At 40.0% G+C, this 22,553-nt stretch overlaps 1 protein-coding gene across 4 annotated transcripts in view; it reads right to left on the bottom strand.

Annotated features, from left to right (window-relative positions):
* Positions 1 to 22,553, bottom strand: part of MME (membrane metalloendopeptidase) — a 97,402-nt gene that overhangs the window by 44,425 nt on the left and 30,424 nt on the right. For all 4 annotated transcript variants that reach the window (XM_059391703.1, XM_059391705.1, XM_059391704.1 and 1 more), the window contains exons 4-10: positions 19,465 to 19,626; positions 18,427 to 18,507; positions 18,245 to 18,340; positions 18,010 to 18,128; positions 16,245 to 16,310; positions 4,066 to 4,200; positions 1,727 to 1,828 (exon numbers count right to left, since the gene is read on the bottom strand). In XM_059391703.1, the coding sequence (XP_059247686.1) occupies positions 1,727 to 1,828; positions 4,066 to 4,200; positions 16,245 to 16,310; positions 18,010 to 18,128; positions 18,245 to 18,340; positions 18,427 to 18,507; positions 19,465 to 19,626 (761 nt within the window). The remainder of the gene's footprint in view (positions 1 to 1,726; positions 1,829 to 4,065; positions 4,201 to 16,244; positions 16,311 to 18,009; positions 18,129 to 18,244; positions 18,341 to 18,426; positions 18,508 to 19,464; positions 19,627 to 22,553) is intronic.

The raw sequence follows: 22,553 nt of genomic DNA on the forward strand, positions 1-22,553 counted from the left end.
AAAAAAATTAGTTCTGTAGCATGATTATTCAGATAGCAGCATTAAACTAACCAACCACTTCCAATCAGTTTCTGAATTTAAAAAAATTAGTTCTGTAGCATGATTATTCAGATAGCAGCATTAAACTAACCAACCACCTAAGAGCAAAAGCAAAGCCTCTAAGGATAGAGAATATACAGCTAGAAATTTAGCTCAGTGTTGCCCATCTTGGTCTAACTCACACACACAGAAAGGACATTTAGCTTTAAAAATAAAGCTTCCTGTAGTGCCTGAGTGGCTCAGTCATTAAGCGTCTGCCTTCCGCTCAGGTCATGGTCTCAGGGTCCTGGGATCGAGCCCCACATGAGGCTTCCTGCTGAGCAGGGAGCCTGGTTCTCCCTCTCCCACTCCCCTTGCTTGTGTTCCCTCTCTTGCAGTCTCTGTCAAATAAATAAATAAAAATCTTCAAAGACAAAAATAAAATAAAAATAAAGTTTTCTTGGTTTACACAAAAATTTAAATGGGTATAAAGTGTTTATCTTTTAATAGTGGATATAACAATCCATTCAAACACCGTTAATACACCTCAGCGGAGATCCAGCTATAAACAACAGCATACTATTGTCATAGGGGAGGTATAGTAATGTTAGAGATACAACACAAATGGTCCAATGAAGCCGAACACCATATCTAAAACTATCAGTATTGGGTCGATAGGCATGCAATTTTTACACTTTGGAGCTGCTAAAAGATGAAATCTTGTATTTTATTCTCTAAATGGGAATCGTGGTTATTCAACCAACAGTAGATATAAGAAAAATAACACAAACATTTGCGATTATGCAAATCTTGCTAAAATGCCACATTTCAGTGTTTGAAAAGTTCACACATTTGTAAGGATATAAAATATTGATAACTTATTAAGTATTAATAATTGCTTTTCTCAATTTTCTTTGGTGGTTTGGACCAATCTTTCAAAACCAGATTTATGAAGCCCTCATTGTATTAAACAGTTCTATGTGACAAATTCCTAACAATAGGTCATGTCTTTACAAACCTCCCCCCCTTTTTTTTACTGTAATTAGGGCCAGAGAGAATTCTATCACTGAATGTGATAGTTTATTGATTTTTCCATGGATCTTGCTTCAGTTCCCAATCACGTGCATCAACTAATACACAAAGATACATACATAGCCCCCCCAAAAGATTACTATATCCTAGCTAATGAATTACTACTATTCATAATGGAATTTATGAGCCAGATTTTTCTCCTTATTTCTAGTGTTCTATGTTTCCATCATTGCTCTGAACATCTAGGTTCATCGCCTTGATGAGAATATGGCAAGTTCTATATATAAATTATCCTTTTTAGGACTTCAAAAAAAATCTAGTGATTTTATTATTTGACTGTCCAAGTCCAATGGCTATATGATTGTCTCTCAGAAGGATTTTCCATTTTAATGTTTTCCAAATCCTTTGCTACAACAGTTTCATTGCACAGCTGCCTTGAAAGGAATTTTACCTTTGATATTCACTCTAACTCAATATAATACAATGACTTCACATAGGTCTGTGTTCCTTTTTCCAGTCTTGTCATGAAATCAAATGGTTGGTGTCATCTAAATTCATTTTAAAAAGTTCAATCTATTTCAATAAATAAGTTATCACTGAATTTTAACAAACTATACCTCACTATTATAATTTTGGAAATGGCACAATAACAGAGAGCACGAAACTTGCTACTTACCTTCCCATCGATCTCTAGTGAGAAGTTATTCTGGATCTGGGCTAATGTCATTTTGTTATAAAGAAGCATGGGGTCATTTCGATCTTCAGATTTAGTTGTAGCCTACGGATTTAATTTTTGATCCTTATTTTACAATTATCCATTCTTATTTTACAACTAAGAATACTTCAGAAAAACATAACTCTCTATGAGGGGAAAAGAAATATGAAATAGGTACAATATAAGTTCTATTTTCTACACTTGTTTTATGGTTAAAATAAACTCATATCAATGAGAAAAGTGAAATTTGGGAGATTTTAAGCATATTCAATAACAATCATCAAGATTTGGCTACCGTGTTAAGTATAAGATACTTCAAAAATCTTTTCATACTTTGACAACTGCTGACCAAACACGGGCAGTGTCCACAGGCCTCCTTCCTTCTAAGGGTCATGGTCAGCTCAGTCATTTCTGTGGTTGTTTTATATGGTAACTTCCTCAAATACAATCACCTGCAATGCATCTCTCAAATATCCTCTCCCACTTCCTCATTGCTACCATTCAGTATCCCAGTTAATATCCAGATAAGAAAAAAAAAAAAAGAAAAGAAAAGAAAAGAAAGAAAACCATAACGATTTCTGCAAGAATTTCAAGCCAAGTAAGAGAAAAATTTCCTAATACAAAGCATGGTTATCTGAGGAGAGTGATAGCATCTCCTACCTTTGTGACTGTCCTCTTATCCTGCCTAGACAGTATACTCTACACTCTACAGCATTAGACTCAACAGTTTTATTTACTTATTTTTCACAGAATCAAAAAAAAATGCAATAACAACTCCCCAACTAGCAGCTGAAATAGAATAAAAGCAACTTTAAAGTCAAGAGAGACCAAAGGTAGCTTAACATGGGAGTTATTTCTGGGTTACAGTAGCCCCTTTAGGTTATTGATTTATTCACTACTTTAAAAATTATTTATTGAACATATGAATGGAATAAAAAGTTGGATAATGCCAGAGATACACAGGTCATTTAAAGAAGACTAAGACCTCACCACAACCTAAGTCTAAGAGAGGAGAAAAAAACACAGGTGCAAATCATTTTGAGGTAGGATATGCCTATCAGAGAGCTGAGGCTGATCAAAGGAGAACATGGTCTGGGAAGGTGCAAGTGGCAGAAACCCAGGGCAATACACTGTTTTCCTCTAACTCTTCCATTTCCAGCACAGAAACACCTGTAACCCACCCAACCGTCACTCATCCAACCATGGTTCCAAGCAAAGTCTGGTTCTGACTGGAGATTTGGGGTTTCACGTAGCTCCGGGAAAGCTAAAATTGCCCTCAAAGATTTTTAGTCTTCAAGATTCTGATGGCAGTGGCAAACACCAGGGGGATTCAGGAGCACAGACTTGTCTGCAATGTCAGGGAGAGCCCTAAAGATTCTAGACTAAACCAACCGTGGGTTTAATCAGTAACCTTAATGCTGCTTAGACAGAGTTCACTCCTCGAGACTGCAGACTCTGTCAGAGGAACATTGGACAAAAAGGTGCCAATTCAGACTTCAAGGGTTCATTGGGACCAGAAGCAACTCAGGAAAACACGCTCTGGGCTTTGCTGTTCCTGTCAGAACCTCTGAGCCAGCCTGGCAGTTGGAACTTGGTCACCCTGTGTGGTCACATGGTAGTGTTCAGGGACTAATATTAAGCAGAGGAAGAGTCAATCTCTGTGATCACCTTAAACTTTAAAATAAAACAAAGCAGAACTATACACACCAAAACTAAAATAGCTTTGTGGAATAGTTAGCCATCGCATGTGCCCTGAACCTCGAGGACATCCCACCAACCATCTGACTGCAAATAGTTAAGCTTTTGGTATAATCACTTATCTTAGGTAATTAAGTGTAACTAGTTTAATATTTGTCGAACTTAGTTATGTCTCCTGGATGTCAGGAACTCAGTTTACTACAAAATTCTATAGTTTCAAAGGTTCTCTTAAAGTCAATGATTCATTTCTGAGCTATGCATTTTTACCAGTTGTTGAAAAAGTTGCACCTTTTTACCTTTCCAATATGTTAGAGAGGAGAAAGAAAGAAAAGAGTGGGAACACAGGATGCCTGGGTGGTTCAGTCAGTTGAGTGGCTCAGGTCATGATCTGGGGGTCCTGGGATCCAGCCCCATGTGTCTCACGTCTCAGGTTCCCAGCTCAGAGGGGAGCTTGCTTTTCCCTCTGCCTTCTTCTCCCTCCCGCCAGCTTGTATACTACCTCTCATCCACTCTCTCTCTCTCAGATAAAGAAATAAAATCTTAAAAAAAAAAAAAAAAAGAGTGGTAACATTATTCAATGTATCAGAGAAAATGTGTTTTACATTGGCAATTTCTTTTTCCAATTCCATAATTTTCTTCATTTCCAAAGAAAACTGGTTTTCATCGATGGGCAGTCCTTTCTCCTTACGAATCAGTCTGGCCACAGAAATCATAAAATCTACATACGCTGTACAAGCCTGCAAAAAATACACAGCAGTGAATTGCTGGAGAACATTCTAAATATTTATCATGGTAATTTAACTTAAAATTTATTTATAATTTTTGGTAATACTTAAAGCATAATAAAATAGAAGACCTTTACTAAATCCTAAAATAAATGACCTACACAAATTCTTAGAAAGTCAACATGTGGGGCACCTGGGAGGCTCAGTGTTGTTAATCCTCTGCCTTTGGCTCAGGTCATGATGTCAGAGCCCTAGGATTGAGCCCCACATCGGGCTCTCTGCTCAGCGGGGAGCCTGCTTCCTTCTCTCTCTCTCTGCCTGGCTCTCTGCATACTTGTGATCTCTCTCTCTGTGTCAAATATATAAATAAAATTTTAAAAAAAGAATGTTTAAAAAAAAGTCATCATGTATCTGAATTAAAGCGGAACAAAAAACTATCACTTTGAAAGTACTAAGTAATTCATAACCATTTGGTTGGGGAATTCTGTCATTTTCAATTTTTAATCATTATTTAAAATTGCCTTACTAAGAATACAGTTGCAAAAACACTTGATAAGTAATAACCTAGTAGTTTTTCTTAAATAATAATAAATTCCTTTCCTGAATTCCATCTCCCAAGTTTTCTCTGCTTATATATATCTTATATATCTTTTTCAACTGTTCATGAAGAGAAGGCCACAAACTCACATACACACAGGAAGGACATCTTTATGTCTCTTCTGGCCAAGCAGTTGTTTTTGTTTGTGTCTTGAGTTGTTGTTGTTCTGTGTGTGTGTGTGTGTCTTTGTAAATAAGACTGTGTTCTCATGAGGTCCACAAACCTGGAGGTTTTAGTTAAGACTAGAGATGCTCACCTTAATACGTTAATGTAAAATTTCTAGATTTAGATATTGGCTCTTTCCTAAGGACCTAAATTCTTTCCATTTTATCTTCACATGCATTTTAACTTTGTGAGGTAAGCGATAATCTAGTTATATTATTAACCTCTTACAGAATATATAAGTGACTAACTCAAACTAAGAGTAGCATCAACACCAGGAAATTGAAGACCACTCCCGTAATCTCAATCGTTGCTGTTCAACCATTATTATCCATCAGCAGTTAAAATAAATTATGATCTCACCTTGTGAAAATTTACTCAAAATTCAAGTTTCTAGCACCAGCTTAACGACAAGACAGACAACCACAACTGGGGAAGTCATGTCACACAAGTGTAGGATTAACGGGCACATCTATGCTTCTAATACTCATTCCCGGGGTGAATACCAAGGAAGGTTATACAGTCCTTAACACCTTATAGTTTCAAGAGGGTTTATATTGATTATTATATTGATTATATTGATTATCAGTGAAAGGGCACACTTACATTCACTATGAGTATGAAAGGCCCATCTGAATTTATAGCAACTATCAAGAGGATCAAACATAAAACTTATAGGGAAATATTTTATCACGCAAGATGTACAGGTATTATCAATTTGAAAACCAAGAAGACAGCTTAAGGTAAGGTTTAGATACTGGCACTCCATGACCTTCAGTGACCTTTAGTAAGTGCTAAGTAAACAGTTCCCCAGGGAGAGGGTTTCCTTATTCTCAGACATCCAGCCAGCATCTCTATGCATCTACCTGCTGCTCAACTGAACTGACTGTTTTCAGCTGTGGGCCTGTATTAAAACCCAATTACAAAGGTCGCAGGGATAAAAGGATGTTTTTATGCATATTCTCACCACGTCCATTCTTTTCCTATTAAAAGGTAATCAGAATTCTTCTTTCACTTGGAAGTAAACAAATCCGTCTGAGTTCTTATCTCCCGGGACCAACTATTCCAAACTATAAGCATGCGGTGTTTGGAATTAACTATATTTCAAATTATATGAATTCATCTGCATTCAGCAGGGAATTACTACCATGAAGGAAACGGTAATTTGAATTTTCCAATAGCAGTCTGCTGAGATTTTGGTTTTTCTCTTCTGTGGGCTGCATTTTTGTTAACGAGGTAAGAAAGCAGTAACAAGAATGCTCTCCTGCATGCCATTGCCCCTGTGAACTGGTTCTACTCCAATATCTTATCTTTATAGATACACTTCAAGACTATGGAACTTGGCAAAGGCAAGCACAAGAACTTCGGATGGTGCTTCTCGTCCGCCAAGCAGGTCCAGTTTCTCAGAAAACTGGAAGCACAGGCTCTGTCAGCAGCTTCTGGGATACTTGACTCTTTAATACAGCTACACGGAACACACCACTTCCTTTAATGAGCTCCATTACCTGGCAACTATTCCAATGTAACTGATTAAAACATGTGTCTTAGTATCTTGATTATCTTTCCTGGCTTCCAAATTTATCTCGTAGCTATCAGAACCCAGGCTTACTCCTGCTGTTAAATATATAAATATATAATTTATATATAAATATATAAATATAATTGATATGTTAATCATACAAGGTATGATTCTCTACCCTAAGGTTCTCATTTTCTTCCTTGAGATACTTTGTAGATATGCCAAATGATAGTAATTGTCATGATTTGGGGAGAAAGTAATCAACATATATTTTAACACCTGAATAGTGGGTTGACTAGGATATTTTTAAAACTGAAATTCAATTTTTCTATTTTGTCACTGAGAGAGCAATTAGTTACTAGGACAAGGTCTGAGTCAACCACCTTGACAGTCATAAGGTAGTTTTTGTTGAAGCCTTCATATGGAGAATCCTTGGGGTGAAAAAGAATCCACCAAAATACCTACATGGCCCTTTGAAAAATTAAGACATTGTAAATCCCAATTCCTATAATAGCACGTTCAAAGATGACCATTGGTTTTACACGGTTTTATGGGAAAATCCATATCAGTTTTGTGACTTTTTAAATAACACGCTATCAATGAGATGATATTTACTAATACCCAAGACCATGAACTGTCACTCTAAGTAGAACTATCTTCGCTTTGCAGGACCAAGCACTGATATTTAAAAATTGGCTCTGTTCAGAAATTGGGCTTCTCCTGCTTGGATTTTGATTGCCAAAGAGAAAGACAGCAATGATCTTTGACTCCTGTGCTTTAAACTTCAATACCTTTGTTTATGAATAACAGCAAGATCCAGGGATGAACAGAAAGCTTTCCAGTTCGACTGGCTGATATTTGGGTGCTTTGGCATGATAACCACCTAAGGACCAGGAGCTTCACTTCTAAAGATTCTGTTCCAGGACACCCTGCTCTTCCTGATTTTCTGCTTTCCCCTTTCTAGGGAAGACACATGGAGCGTAAGGTGCCTGAAAAGTCACAGAACTGTGCTCTTCTTAGCCACTAATACCCGGGGATTTAAAATGTTACACAGAAAGTTTCCTGAAGGAACACACAGGGGACATCAAGCAGGAAAAATAGGTTTCCTACCAAAAAGGTCTACTGTTTGTTTTTTTTTTTTTTCCCTGTTTAAACATCATTTTCAGGGAGCACGCAGCGGCCAGCACGTGGAGACTTGCTCCCCAAAGAGGGACGGCAGAGATCCAGAATCACACAGCCGTTTCTGGGGACCAGAATGCATAACGAACCCCTGGTCTGAGCAGGAGAAACAAAGGATCAAGAAGATCTGTGACGGACCCGCCCAGGGACTCCTTGGAGCTTTCATCAGATTATTCATGAGGAGAACCTTATTGTGTAACTTCTGAGGAAGTCTTCTTGAGAAGAGGCATGTAGTTCCTTTTATAAACCCGATTTAATCCATCTCAAAAAATTCTCTCGTCAATGCCACACAGCCAAAATGAGTCTCGTCATATCCACCAAATCTCGAGTTTAAAAGCTCAGCTTTAAAAGTCTCAGCTGCCTGTGCAAATGATGAAGTAGTGGGCATTCTTAGAGGATGGGTGCCCTGACTCAGAGCTGGTGGGAATCAGGAGTTACTATCTTCCCTCACTCAGGTCTGCGCTAGAAATCCCTCCCATGCACTCGCTTCACATCTCATTTCTACTGCTGCTCCAGTTTGCTACTGCAGAAAAATGAAATCACTCCAAACTCAGTGACTTAGAACAAAAATACTTTCTTCTAAACACAATCATTATGAAAAATTACTGAGTATGAACTTATAATTTAATAAATTGTATTAAAATAAAAAATAGGAGTGCCTGTGTGGTTCATTCATTAGATGTCTGCCTTCAGCTCAGGTCATGATCCCGGGGTTGTGGGATCAAGTCCCCCATTGGGCTTCCTGATGGGGAACTTGATCCCACTTCCCCATCTCCCACTCCCCCTGCTTGTGTTCGCTCTCTTGCTGTATCTCTCTCTGTCAAATCAATAAATAAAATCTTTGAAATGAGGTGAAATGAAATAAAATAAAATAAAATAAAAATAAAAGCTCCTTTATGTTTTGTTAAATACAGATACCTGGGCTAGGTAAATCCTCCTGACTGTTAGTCACCTGGTGCCCAGAAGGGACAAAATGAGGTCAGCAGTTTCCCCTTTAGGATCTGTGTTATCAAGTCAGCCAAGTAGCAGCCAGTGATCTTTTTAAAAATCAAATCAAAGTACATCTAAATTATCAACCCACCCCATCCGTAGTCATTCACCTTATATCATATCACCTTGATCTCTTTCCTTTATCACACTACTATCTGCATTCATCTTATTTCCTTAAATTATTTACTTCTTTGTTTTCTATCTCCTCCCATCAGAAGGTGAGTTCCAGGTGAACAAGGACCTTTTCCGCCTTGTTTCCTCAGCATCTCTCCTGCCTAGAAAACTATCTGTCACATAGTAGAAGCTCAATAAATACCTACCGATTTAAAAAATGAAGTTAAATTTTAAGTATATTAAGTAAGCTTCCCTCACTTCCCTCATCAGATTCTCAGCCCAGGGCTGGAACAGTTTCTCTCAGCATGTTTTGGATGAGCGGGCAAACAAACTCCTCTCTGGCTTGCACCCGCTCATCTAAAAGTCTGCAAACCTCAGCCTGTGCTCCTTCCTTCTTTCCTGCTCTGCATTTTCTCTTATCAGACACACAGACCCTGGATCATCTCTTTCTGGCTTCCAGCCATCCTGGCCATGCTCCAAGTCCTCTATCCTTGACATTCAAACACCTCCATTCTTTATAAACCCTCAGTTTTTCTAAGAATGTTCAATTTCTTTATGCCTCCGAACAACTTCTCCACCATGCCTCGTAGCACTATCTTCCTGCTCCACCTTCTCTGGCTCCCAACCACTAGACCACGGGTTCCCTCACTTATCTTTTAGCCCTGAAATGCTCTGTTCAAATAAATACCTTACTGATGTACAAGCAAGTAACATAAATTGTGGTGGATAATCTTGAAGTATGTAGACGTGAAGGTGTGGCCCCAAAGAGCCCTGCCATGGACACGCATAAAGAGGTTAGGAAACCATTACTCTGGCTGATTCTACTTTCTCAGAGAGACAAACACAGAGCATAAACGTATCTATAGCCCAGTTACACTCTGATATTTAGGGCTGCTAACCTACAGATTTCTTTACAAACGAGGACAAGGTAACAATTAGCCTTGATAATCTAAAGAGGGAATGGAAGGGAAGCTTTGAAAACAATTCCAATTTATCCCCAAATACAGAGTTCAGAGACTCTTCTGAAGGTGTGTGATTACTTAAGAAAATTCAGGCCATCATTCCTTTCAGTGAATCAATCAATGTACAAAAGAACTTTCTCATATAAGGCTGATTTCATTGAAAAATTCCGTGGAGGGCATAATTATTTTTTACAGGTAGTGTGTATCTTTCATATTGTTTTCCTTGCATGAAATTTATACCCTTGGAAGGGATCAAACTGTTTCAAATCTTGCTACTTCTGTCCTTTGACATAGTAGTGTGTCATTCAAATTAATCACAGCAGGCTTCTATTGCTTACAATTAATATTCTTAACTGACGCATGGATCTTTTTTTAAGATTTTATTTATTTATTTAACAGAGAGAGAGAGAGATCACAAGTAGGCAGAGGAGCAGGCAGAGAGAGGAGGAGGAAGCAGACTCCCTGCTGAGCAGAGAGCCCGATGTGGGGCTCGATCCCAGGACCCTGAGATCATGACCTGAACTGAAGGCAGCGGCTTAACCCACTGAGCCACCCAGGTGCCCAACACATGGATCTTTTAATCTGTGAGTTTAAGCAAGTCATTTTACTTCTTTGGGTCTCTGTTTCCTCATTTCTAAGATAAGGATTTGGACTAAATCCTCTAATGTCCCATTTAGCTCTTCAAGTCTGTGCGTGAGTAACCTTAATTATTAAGAAAATACAGGATCCTGGGGTCCCTGAGTAGTGCAGTCAGTTAAGCATCTGACTCTTGGTTTTGGCTCAGGTCATGATCTCAAGGTCATGAGACTGAGCCCTGTGTCAGGCTCTGTGCTCAGTGCTGACTCTGCTTGAGTTTCTCTTTCCCTTTGTTCCTCCCTTCTGCTTTCTCTTTCTCTCTCAAATAAATAAATAAATCTTAAAAAAAAGAAAGAAAGAAAGAAAGAAAACATATGATCCTGTCATGTAAAAAATAAAAGAATATATATCTCTGGCTTCTATTGCCTGAGAGCACATTCTCTCTTTAAGTGAGAGGGAAAGTACAGAAAATGAAAAGGAACAGAGGTGTTTAAAAGTTTAAAACAACCAGAGAAATACAATATGCATTTTTCAAGATATAACACTTAAAACTGTCAGAATAAAAGCACACAGTAAGTTTGAAAGGCAGGAAGGTCTTTTAACAAGAGAAAAATAGGTTTTGTCTTTGAGGAAGAAGGTAAGAAATAGTTCTTGAAAATAAAAATGTATCATCTATTTTCATTACTCAGTTGTGTAAAAAAGACAAGGCATTTTACTGTTTCCAATGCCACATAATTATCACAAAACAAAAACTCCATTTGGAGGGTATCAAAAGCAAGAAAAACAAAACAAAAACAAAAACAACTAACAAAAAAAAACCAAAAGACAAAACCAAACAAACAAAAAACACCAAAAACATGAAAAAAACAAAAAACAAAAATCAAAAAAACCCATGCTTCTATGAGACAGAATGGGTGGGCTTTCTTAGTAATCGTCCTGTTTCCATTGTTCATACTAAGTTTGGCTTCATATGGAGGCAGATGCCCTGAAGGATCTGGATATCCCTGAAAGAGGGGTCAAGGAGGACCTGAGGAAATGGGCTTAGGTAATGATTTGATCAAAATCTGTGACTAGGGTCCTTTTGATCAGAGGGGGTGTGACCCTCCCTCATCCCCAGCCCCTGAAGCGCATCTGCAGAGCCAGACTCCACAGTAGAGTTTGAAAATCATTGGCTAGAGGCACAGGCAAAGAAGCCAGGCTCTCTTGTCAAAAATGCAACACCTTTCTTGGTAAAAGTTTGGTCACCTCATATTAATCCTCAAATTATTATTGCCAATAAAATGAATTGCCAAAATAAATTATTGCCCAATAAAGTTATGCCACTAAAATGATGTGGTATGCAAAAATACGGGACCCGCAAAGTGTGTGAACATATCTCAGGCAAGCTGAATGTAGCAGAGAAAGAACTGGAGAGTAAAAATGGAGAACTTGAGGAAAAGGGATGCACGGTTTATGAGATGCGTGTAAGACGCTTGCTTAGAAAATACAGTCCCTTAAGTGGGTAGGAGAAGAATAAATGAAACAAGATGGGATTGGGAGGGAGACAAACCATAAGTGACTCAATCTCACAAAACAAACTGAGGGTTGCTGGGGGGAGGGGGTTTGGGAGAAGGGGGTTGGGGTTATGGACATTGGGGGGGGGGGTGTATGCTTTGGTGAGTGCTGTGGGGTATGTGGACCTGGCGATTCACGGACCTGTACCCCTGGGGATAAAAATATATGTTTATAAAAAATAAAAAATTTTAAAATAAAAAAAAAAGAAAATACAGTCCCTCAGCTACTGATGTTCTAGAGCTCACACCTGCCCCCAAATCAAGGTGAAGAACTAGGCAAGACCTCGAAGGATTGGGTGCTTCTAGCTTCCTTTTCTTTCCTCTCTTCCCTGCCATGTTCCCCTTCAACTGTTCATCCCCATTTTCATCCCCTGATTCGTTTAGTAGTCACTCGATAATTCTTAAGGGTCAGAATCTGACCTGGATACTGGAAATAAAGCAAAGAATAATCAAGACATGCTACTGTTCATTACTTTTACAATTTCCCAGGGGCAAAAAATGACTTTAAATAAAGAAGTATCCAGAAACCCATGTAGTACGGGAACATCAAGGTATCTTCCTCTACTTAGAAGTTTCAGGGAAGGCCTTCATAAGTAAGTACAGTTTAAGTGTCAATTTAAAAGGTGAGGAGAAAGGAAGGGGGCTGAGCAAGCGGTAGAAGTGTATGGAATGTTCCAGGCAAAGGGAAACAGCATATATAAAAGCCTGTAAGGGAGAAAATCAATGCAGACCAGTGATACACTGATACAATGATATTAAGACTTCTTCCAGCTTTATGACTTTCCCACTAGAAGTTATTTTGTTAGCCTATCCTTTTCACCATTTTTTTTTTTTCATGAAGCAATACAGCCCTGAGGAAAAAGTCCTTATGGGGGCTGACTTTTTTCAAAGATAGCAAGGTAGTGTGAGAACTATACCTGATAGCTGGCTAGGGATGCAGAACAGAAACTAAGTGAGGGATGATGGGTGGAAGTGACTGGGAGACAGGAGCAAACATCATGGGGGCAGTAAGGAAAAAAGTGGAATTTCTTCCATGGCCACACATACTCTCCCCCCTCTCCCTGCAACCCTCTTCCCCAAATATCAGATTTAAAAAAATATATATATTTTATTTATTTATTTGACAGAGAGAGAGAGAGAAAGAGATCACAAGTAGGCAGAGTGTGGGGGGGAGCAGGCTCCCTGCTGATCAGAGACCCCCCGCCCCCACCCCCACCGACAGGGCGCTTGATCCCAGGACCCTGAGATCATGACCTGAGCCAAAGGCAGAGACTGAACCCACTGAACTAACCAGGCTGATATTTTAAAATATCAGATTTTCAAGGAAGGGGAGGGTCCAAAAATATTCTAGTAATTACCCATTTCCAGGATGACAGAGTTTATCCTAATATGCCAACTTCCCTCAACTGGTTGCTTGAGCTGGAGCACCGAGTTGAGAAGTATTCCAGGGACTGAGGTTAGCAGGAATGGGCACAGTGACCAATAGCTCTATTTATGGAAGCAGGACAAGGCAGCAAGCATGCTATGTGTTTATGAGCCTAGTCCAGATCATCAAAGGGCACCTCATTTGAACCGATGACTTCCAGGCTGTAAATGCCAGTGCTGCTGGGTTTTCTTTACCACTTGTTCATTTAAAGAACCCTACAAGCATAAATTACTATTTACAAAGTTGAAATGACATAATGGAAGGAGCTATAGACAGGGACCAAAGTTCTAGCTCTGGTTCTACTACTGTTTTTCTGAGTGTTCTAGGGCAAACCTCGGAGCCTCAGATTTCTCTCCCATGAACTTTATAAATTTTTATGACTCATTCCAGGTTTGATCACCAATGTGTTGTTTGACTATAGATACTATAGTATCTCCTGGCCCAGCAGATGCAAACAGTGGCAGGACTGCTAAATGCCTTTGATGCCCAAGATCCCCTTCTGCCTTTTAGTAACAGAACTTGACTCCTCGTCGACCAAATTTTAAAGAGGCACATACAGGGCTTCCCAGCTGAAGACTACATTTCCCAGCCTCCTTGGCACTTAGTTGTAGCCACATGACAGTGTGCTAAGCAACGGAATGCATGCACTTCTGCATCACTTACACAAAGAGAAATCTCTTCTCTTTCCTCTGGCATGAAATGTGAGCATAGCATTGGTGAACCAACTCTGTACAAGTAGACGACTATTAAACATGAGAAGAGGTCAAGGTTCAAGCAATAAGATGGTCAAGGAAGCTGTGGCCCAGCCATCTCATGGAGCAGAGCTTCCTTCCCCACCTGACTGCCTGCCTCCTACTGTACTATAGGAGACAGAAATAAGCTTCTCTCTGGTTGCAGCTTCACTATTTTTAGGACTCTGTTACCGTAGGTTGGCCAGAACCCAACTAACTTACAAACTGAAGGGCATACAGGGACCAGAAAGGCAATACAAGTTAGTGGTCATCTAAATAAAGACTTCTTAAATCTGGAGAACAAATGCCCAGTGGCAAGACACAAACAGCCTAGTCCAACTGCTACTACATGGGAATGCAGGCCGAGGGTTTCCAATCTTACTAATTTATCAAGAAATCTGGATTCTCGAGCAAAATCTTATAAGTTTAAAAAAACTGGCAACTAATCCAAAATTTAAAAACACAAAGAGGGATGCCTGGGTGGCTCAGCGGTTAAGCATCTGCCTTCAGCTCAGATCATGATGCCAAGGTCCTGGGATCTAGCCCCACATCTGGCTCTCTGCTCAGCAGGGACCCTGCTTCTTCCTCTGCCAGCCGCTTCCCCTGCTTTTGCACTCTCTCTCTGACCAAATAAATAAATAAATAAGTAAAAACTTTAAAAAGAAAAAATTGCAACAAAACTTCAGGTTATATAAAAATGCCTCTATATAGACTCAAACCTCTGATGGCCAGTGTGTGACCTGTTCTAGACGATGAGATAGCACTGAATTTAAAATGCATAAAGACAGGAGCACCTGGGAGACTCAGTCAGTTAAGCCCCTGTCATGATCCCAGAGTCCTGGGATGGAGGCCCACATCAGGCTCCCTGCTCAGCAGGGAGTCTGCTTCTCCCTCTCTCTCTGCTGCTCCTTCTGCTTGTGCTCACTCTCTCTCTGTCAAATAAATAAATAAAATCTTATAATAAATAAAATGCACAAAGACATCCCTCATCTCAAGAGAGAGCTTGTCTCTTTGGGGGGGGGTGTGGAAGTAGGAAACTTTATCACACTGGTATCAGAGTTAAAGTACCAAAAAAATATATTTTTAGGACTGGAAAAATCTGAATGTTTTTAGGGCACAATCTTAAATACGAAAAACATTCCAGTTGATGATGATGATCATGTAATATAATGAGTCAAAAATTTCTCAATCACCCTCAACTCTGGAATAGGAAGTAGCTTGAAAAGCCTATAATAGCTGCAACCCACACAGTAACTAGATTATCATAAACTCTAAGACCCCACCTCCCTTTGACTGTCTGTGCTACTAATTGTGGCCTTTTATAATACACCTTCTTCTTCATTTCAGTGTTGGTTAGCCACTCAAGAAGAAACTTTACAGTGAATTTAGTCCCTGCCACTTGAACTTAATAATAAGGCAAACTAAATTTTGGCGTAAACATATTTACCTAATTGTTTTCGTTAAGCGGTAAGTTCAGACATAACCCATATATTGTAACCTATCAGGATCATCAAATACAGACTTAACCTTACCTCTGAGTTACAAAATAATCACAAGGAAAACATTTAGAGAACTAAGATCTTTTGCAAGTATCTGATAATGCATCACATAGCTGAGTGTATCTTGTGTTGTTTTTTACACCAGTAAGCATAGGCACACGGGTGTAGTGGGAGCACAGCAAGGCTCGGAGACAATATGAAATACCCCAGGTGTCCAGCAGGTTTCTGTGTTGTAGGAAGCCCCATTGACTCACTGACCAGCATTAGAGTCAGAAAGCTGCGAAGGTTTTGTCTGAACCCAAAGTGACCGATCTAAGCAGTTCCCTAAAAATCCCATCCAAGAGATCTGAACGGGTACTCAGTTGCAAAATGTGTCTCACCACGGACCACTCCCCGATCCTGGCTTGGCACTGCCCTAGATCATGATTCATCTGCTTAGTTCTCAAACAACTCAATTTATAGAGGAAATGAAACACTTAAAATTCACTTTTCAAAATGGGTCATCTGACTTCAATAGCAAGAATCGAGACACAAATCTGGAATTGCAAGTTTCCTTATTTCTCAAGAGACGTTCATTCAGTCTGCTGAGAACATTCATTCAGTCAAAGGAAGCTTGCTATCGTGTGTAATATTGTCTGTTCGGAGTGAGGAACACAGAAGGTGAAGTTCCCATCTGGCCTTAAGTCTTTGTATTATTTGTAAGTTTACACCAATTGTTCCTGTAGTTTTCTGTGTTTGTTTGTTTACCTCTTCGTATATCCCAGTGCACTCATAGTAGTCTCTGGAGGGGAGGCCAAGTCGAGGCTGGTCAATCTATAAAAAATAGACAAGGAAGAAAATAAGCCGTTCAGTTGATGTCGGACAGTTGGGACAACATAAGCATGTCTATCTATGTATGAACAAGATCCTAGTGTTCTTGCGGCTAATAGGGGTAATAATCAGACAGTGAGTGACTACAAATTAGGCAATGGTTTCAATACCACCTGGAAGTGTTACTCTGATGGACAGTTAGGTCATCTGGAAGATCATGTTGCAGGTATTTGAGGAAAACCAAAGAAAACTTGAATGAAAATACACTGGGAAGGATTTTTTTTTTAATGTAAAACGGATGGGGCAGGTGGACAAAAAAATGTTACAATTTAGGACTTGCAATTTCTAAATTACAGATTTACAGGACATTTGGCTTCCTGAGATCCTAATATGCTCTCCTAGGGGGCATTCTCTTCTACTCTCACCCTTAATGGGGATGGAAAAAAAACAAAGAGTGGAAACCTCTATAGTAACCCTAGAACGGTTTGGCTAGGGCAAATCTTGCCAGAGATTTCTTTTTTTTTTTTTTTTTTGACACTCCCCACCCTAGGAGGATAGAGGAGACTCCTCCTCAGTTCTCTCCTGCTCTGCTCAAATCCGGGCAGCTCTGTGTGTGAAAGAGAAAACAAGGCTCGTCTCTGGTGTGCCTGGTCCACTGTTTTCCAGTAAGAGCCACTGGAACACACTCGCAGTTCTGTGGGATTGCTTCCGAAGCACTACATGGTTAGATGACGGCGGGGCAAGTGAGAGCATGGATGGATTAGAGTGAGGAAGCCAGCAGCTGAAAGAGCCCAGGACAATACGAAAGAAACAGAACCCAGAGGATTGGTATGGAAAGAACCTTCTAGAGAGGGCTCAGCCCCCTTTCCAAACTCCAAACTCCCCCTAGGGATTCTCTTCATGGTGATCTTGGGGGATGCTGGCACTTAAGAGTCAAAGGAGTGAATTCTGGAAGGAGAAAGGGGTTCACCGTAGAAGAGAGTTGCGTTCAATCCCTTTTATGATTTTGATAAAAATGGTCATAAAGATTTATGCAATAGTGACATAAATATGAATCTTTTCATACTTGCAACTTTTGGGGTACTTTCTTTTAAAGGAAATAAAATAAAAATTCTGTAAATGTTCCAGTCCATTCCAAACATGCTCATTAAGCATTAATTTCATCTTGGGTGGTACCTTAAGTAAATGTAAATGAATGGCTTACATGAGAAAAAAAATTTAATAAATCCATTTTAAAAGAATATTTTATTTACCTTCACCAAAAGAAAGTTCAGATACTCTTTAGTAACAACTAAAATTGTATTCAAAAACTTTTTTCTATGTTCTTTTTGGAAGCAATTAGAAATTTTTGGTTTCTAGACTTGCATTACTTATGTAAACCAAACTATGCTCCTTTCGTGAACACACAGAGAAATTGGATGTTTTTTCTAAGTAGGAGCCCCTTTCATCTCTTTATTTTATGAAGAAAGCAGTGTCTAGACCTACAGTAGCAGAAGGGAGAGATGAATGTCTGAAACACAGCACTGAGAAAATACTTTCAAAATTGGGAATCCAGGTACTGGGGACAGAGCACGAATTTATTACTATCTTGTTCATGCAGATCAAATGAGAATATTCATTATTCCTAAATATCAGTAACAATGTATGTAGATGTTTTGTTACAATTTAGAGATAACTTTGGCTGTCTGCCACACAAACTTACATGAATTATGTGGTTCACAGAGTTCTTATCATCAGTGCCAACAAAAAAATTAAGAATGACTTTTTTCCCATATTTAGAATTTAGTTGTGCAATAGCTTTCTCAGCTGTCCAAGAAGTACCTAAAGCAATGAAAGGTGAAGTATATTTTAGAAGCTTTAGTGCATTAATATGATACTATAATAACACAGATTTGACATGGAAATTATTTTTTAAAAAAGAAGGAAAATTGCTTTACCATATGTTTGTTCCCAGTTTTCTGTTGCTACCGGCCAATCATATATATCTGGTAACAGACTGAGTAGAGGTTTTCCGCCTCTACTATCAATGGCAGCTTTTGAAAACAATGAAAATAAATTCATTATGAAATCTTTGCATTTGGGGGCACACTGTTAAGGTGATAAAATGGAGAGCACTTACATTCATTTATACAAGATCTGTACAATGTTTTTGCTTTCTGTACTGCTACTATATCTTCAGTTTTGGGTTCCTGAAGAACATCTGAAAATAGAGCATTTAATAAACTACATTAACATAATTTCTCATTTGCAGCTGTAATTAACATTTGCAGTGCAAAGGTACAGGAAAGAAGCTTGCTTTTGTGTATGTTCCCTCCTTCCCCATTCTAAACCCTATAGGAAAAGCTAAACCCCTTACTAAATCATTATTCCTAGTGCAGAACTGGGAGTTGATTTCATTAGCCAAGTTAGATGAAAGTCTTTTTGATGAGATTATCTTTTTTTGTGAACAGTGATGTGTACTGCTCTGCCATACATAAGTTACTTTTTTTGAAATTGAGATTAAAAAGAAATAATAATACAGAGGAATATGGAATTTAATACAATAGTCTTCCTGATGGCTGGAAATAATTATCTTTGTGTGATTGTACTGCTCATGCTCCAAATAAACCGACTGAATTATTCTACTTGTTTGCATGTTTGAAAATAGCAAGAATTGTGTTTCTATGGAGTAACGTCTAGAAGAGGGGAACAGGAGATGGAGGAGAGCAGAAGACCAGATGAGACTTCCTCAGCTTACTGGGGAGAAGGTCTTAGCTGGGTTAGAATAAATATACCTTCTCTGGGATGCAAACACAGTAGTTCAACACAGTAATGACTCAATATTGACTTCAGCCAGGGCCAGCATGGAAAAACAATGGAGATGGCGTTTAGTGGCAATCTACTTCTTAGAATGTGAAATGGCGTAAGATACCATCTCTAGGGATGACAGAGCTTCATCGTACGCATACCCACACATGAAAGCAGGAATGTGGAGCTGCCAACATATCCATTTCAGTGTTACCACCCTCAGAGCGACTTAGTGGTGAGCCACAAAACTTGGAGGGATTATGGACTTTAATCTTCTGTGGCATTCTCTGTAATGGCTAAGAGCCGTAGCTTTAAAATATGGATATATTAAGAGAGAAATCTTTGATGCATAGACACAAACTCCACTAACCTTTCAAAACGACTTCTAGTTCATCTCTTAAAATGTCAAAGTTACTGTAACGGGAGCTGGTCTCAGGAATGACGTTGCGTTTCAACCAGCCTCCACAGGCATATTTAAAAAAGTCTGTACAAGGCTCAGCAGTGGCATCCATGTTCTGGATCAGTCGAGCGGCTGGAAGACCAGAGAAAGAAGGAGATAAAATGAAGGGTGTATTTCTTAAGTGTTTTGGAAGGGGGAATAAGAGCCCTGTTGTTTCTCCTTCATCATCAAGTCAACTGGACTGATGGTCCTTTTTCTTACTTAGTAACTGTCACTTGAAGAGGAATGGTGACTATCTACGTGGAGTCCTCTTTTCCTTTATTATAGCTGCTTGGGTTTCTTTCTGAGTGAGAGGTCTCGGTCCTCCTGTCCTACATCTCACCCCCACCTCCAAAGAACTGATGTTCTTGCTAGTTCCTATCTCAGATGAAAAAAAGAATACCCGTCTGCCTTAGCCAACCCAAGCCTGGGGCTGACACAAGGTGGTTCTTCACTCTAATAACTGAAGCTGTTGCCTCTACTCCTCAGGTTTCTATGTCTCTGAGACTCCAAGGGCTGTGGGATTGTTTTTTGTTTTTAAGTAATACCAACACCCCACGTGGGGCTCGAAGGCACAACTCCGAGAGCAGGAGTCAGGTGTCCATGTGGGACTGCTCATGGATTTCATCATTTTAGGGAGGATGTAAATCTGCCGTTATTACTTCTTGGACCTTGCTTACAAAATTTTTGCAATTCAAATTTGACATCTGATTTGCATTTGTTTATGTAGAGTCTGTCATTATAAAATTGGTTTTGAACTAAGCTTGTTAGCTTTTCTTATGTCCACTCTTTCATCCTAGAGAACCTCGATGAAAATGCAAATGAGCCAACAGCGAGGATCAACAGTGTGCAAAACACTGACTGTGCTGGGTGCCCCAGTTAGAAGGATGTATAAAATACAAATTACGGCTTAAGGAGGGTATTACGTACAACGCCCCCAGTTTCTAACACCTGAATAGTGAGAAAACCTTCCCATGGTCCTCCCCACGTTGCTTCTCCTACAAGTTGAACTGTTCTGCGGTGAAAACAAAAGAGCAATTGAGAACACAGTGGTATCGAGAGAGTGTTAAGTTCTCCAAGGAGCTTTTGAAAATACTGTGCTTCCTGAAGAAATTAATTAATTAATTAAAAACCTCCAACAATCGCTGAGGTGTGCGGATTCTTTCCAACTGGGAATGGTTCAGTTTATCTTCCAGCTGAACATCAAGCCCACCCCGCTCCCGTTCTCACCACCTTCTGGGTGTGTTTGCTTGGCGGCCCCTTCGGGCTCCATGTCTCTGATGCCAAGCCCTGGGTCATCTCCAGACCAGTCCTCTCTTGGACTCCTGTGCTCTGCTGTACAACATGACCCCCATCGTGGCCTCCCAGGCTGGAGCCTTGGGTAAAACTCTGCTTTTTCCCCCTGCCCTTTGGGCTTCTTGGTAACCCCTCTGCCTCTTTTCTGTACTCTTGCCATGATCAGTTTCTATTTTCACTCAAAGTCCCCCAACTACTCAGGGTGCTAGTACCCTGTCCCTTCTTGAATATATTCCCCACGCCCTTCACAGATGAAACTTCCCCAAATAACACTTTCACTAGTCACTCTCTCACTGGAAAATGTCAGTGGCTTGACACTGTCCAGGTTAAATTACGAAACTCTTTAAGTTGACCTCTAAATCTTTCAGAGACTCATCAAAAGTCTCTCTCTGCCTTCTCTCTTTTCCTCCCCCCTCTCTGTGTTTTCACACAAACTCTCTGCTCCAGCCAGACAGGCTTGCTGCGTGTGCCACAAACACTCCTGTGTTTCTCCACCTGGTGCTGCTGTTTCTCCCGCACTGCCCCCCTCTAACTTCTCTTCCTTTTCTTCCCAAACGCTACCCACTATTCAGGGTTCAGCGTATGTCCCATCTTTTCCCCAGAGTTCCCATGACTCCACACTTGAGGGATTATTTCTCTCTCAGGACTCCTGAAAGCTCATGGCCTCACTCAGTCCTGAGTGCTCAGATGAGGTTTCTCACTGTGGACACCTACTCCGTCTTCCTGACCAAGTTGATGAACTTAGCCTCTTTGTATTCCCATCACCTAGCACCTCATAAAAGGCGTGCATAAATGGTTGTGTGTGACCACCCTACTGAGTCACCGTGAGCCCCACTCCCTCCTCCTACACACCTCTTCCTCTGCCCCTGCGGGTCAGACCAGTTCTCATCTCATGGCCTCCAGTCCGCCCCATCCTTGCAATCAATGTCCACTGTTTCTGCTCTCTTTCGGGCCCTCTTTCTCTTAGGCTCTGCCCAGGCCCTTTCAACCAAGTTACAGCCCCAGGCCTCTCCCCACTCCAATCCATCCAATCGGACTGGCTCCTGTGCCAGTCCGATTATTGCCGTAAGATTTTCGCATGCCATTTCCACTCTGAGGTTTTCAATATGTCCTGTCTGCATTTATAATAAAATCCAGAGAAACATATAAATATATACAAATATATAATAAAATCCACACCTGAAACTAATGTAACACTGTATGTTAATTACACATGAATAAAAAGAAAACAAGCAAAATCACAGATGGAATAAATGACTCAGAGAAATTTTATAAAAGAAAAAAATCCAGATCCCACAGCATATTGTCACTCTGACCCGTCCAGTGAGGCGTCTCTCTCCCCACTTCCTCACATGCGCCACCTGCCCCAATTAAATGACCCTGTTCGGTTTCTGCTGTGAACACCTTACAGTTTTCGGCTTTTGTAACTTTGACCATGGTGCTTCCACCCCTATTAAAACATCCTTTTTCATTTTTTCATGTTTAGAGATTTGAGGTGTTTTCAAGGCTCAGTTCAAACTGTCCTTCCTCACCAAGGACTGTCCTTACAAAATCTGTATCAGCTGCCATAGTACTCATTTTTGTTGTTCGAAAAACCTTGATCCCCTCCCCTAGACTGTGTGGTTCTGGGAAAGAAGGGAAAGCACTTTCCAGGTCTCTCACAGAGCTTCAGGTCGCATTCAGTCAAGACCTGTCGATAAAAAAAACTCTCACCTGAAACGTCA

The sequence above is a fragment of the Mustela nigripes genome, chromosome 2 (assembly GCF_022355385.1).
Source record: "Mustela nigripes isolate SB6536 chromosome 2, MUSNIG.SB6536, whole genome shotgun sequence".
Classification (NCBI taxonomy): Eukaryota; Metazoa; Chordata; class Mammalia; order Carnivora; family Mustelidae; genus Mustela; species Mustela nigripes.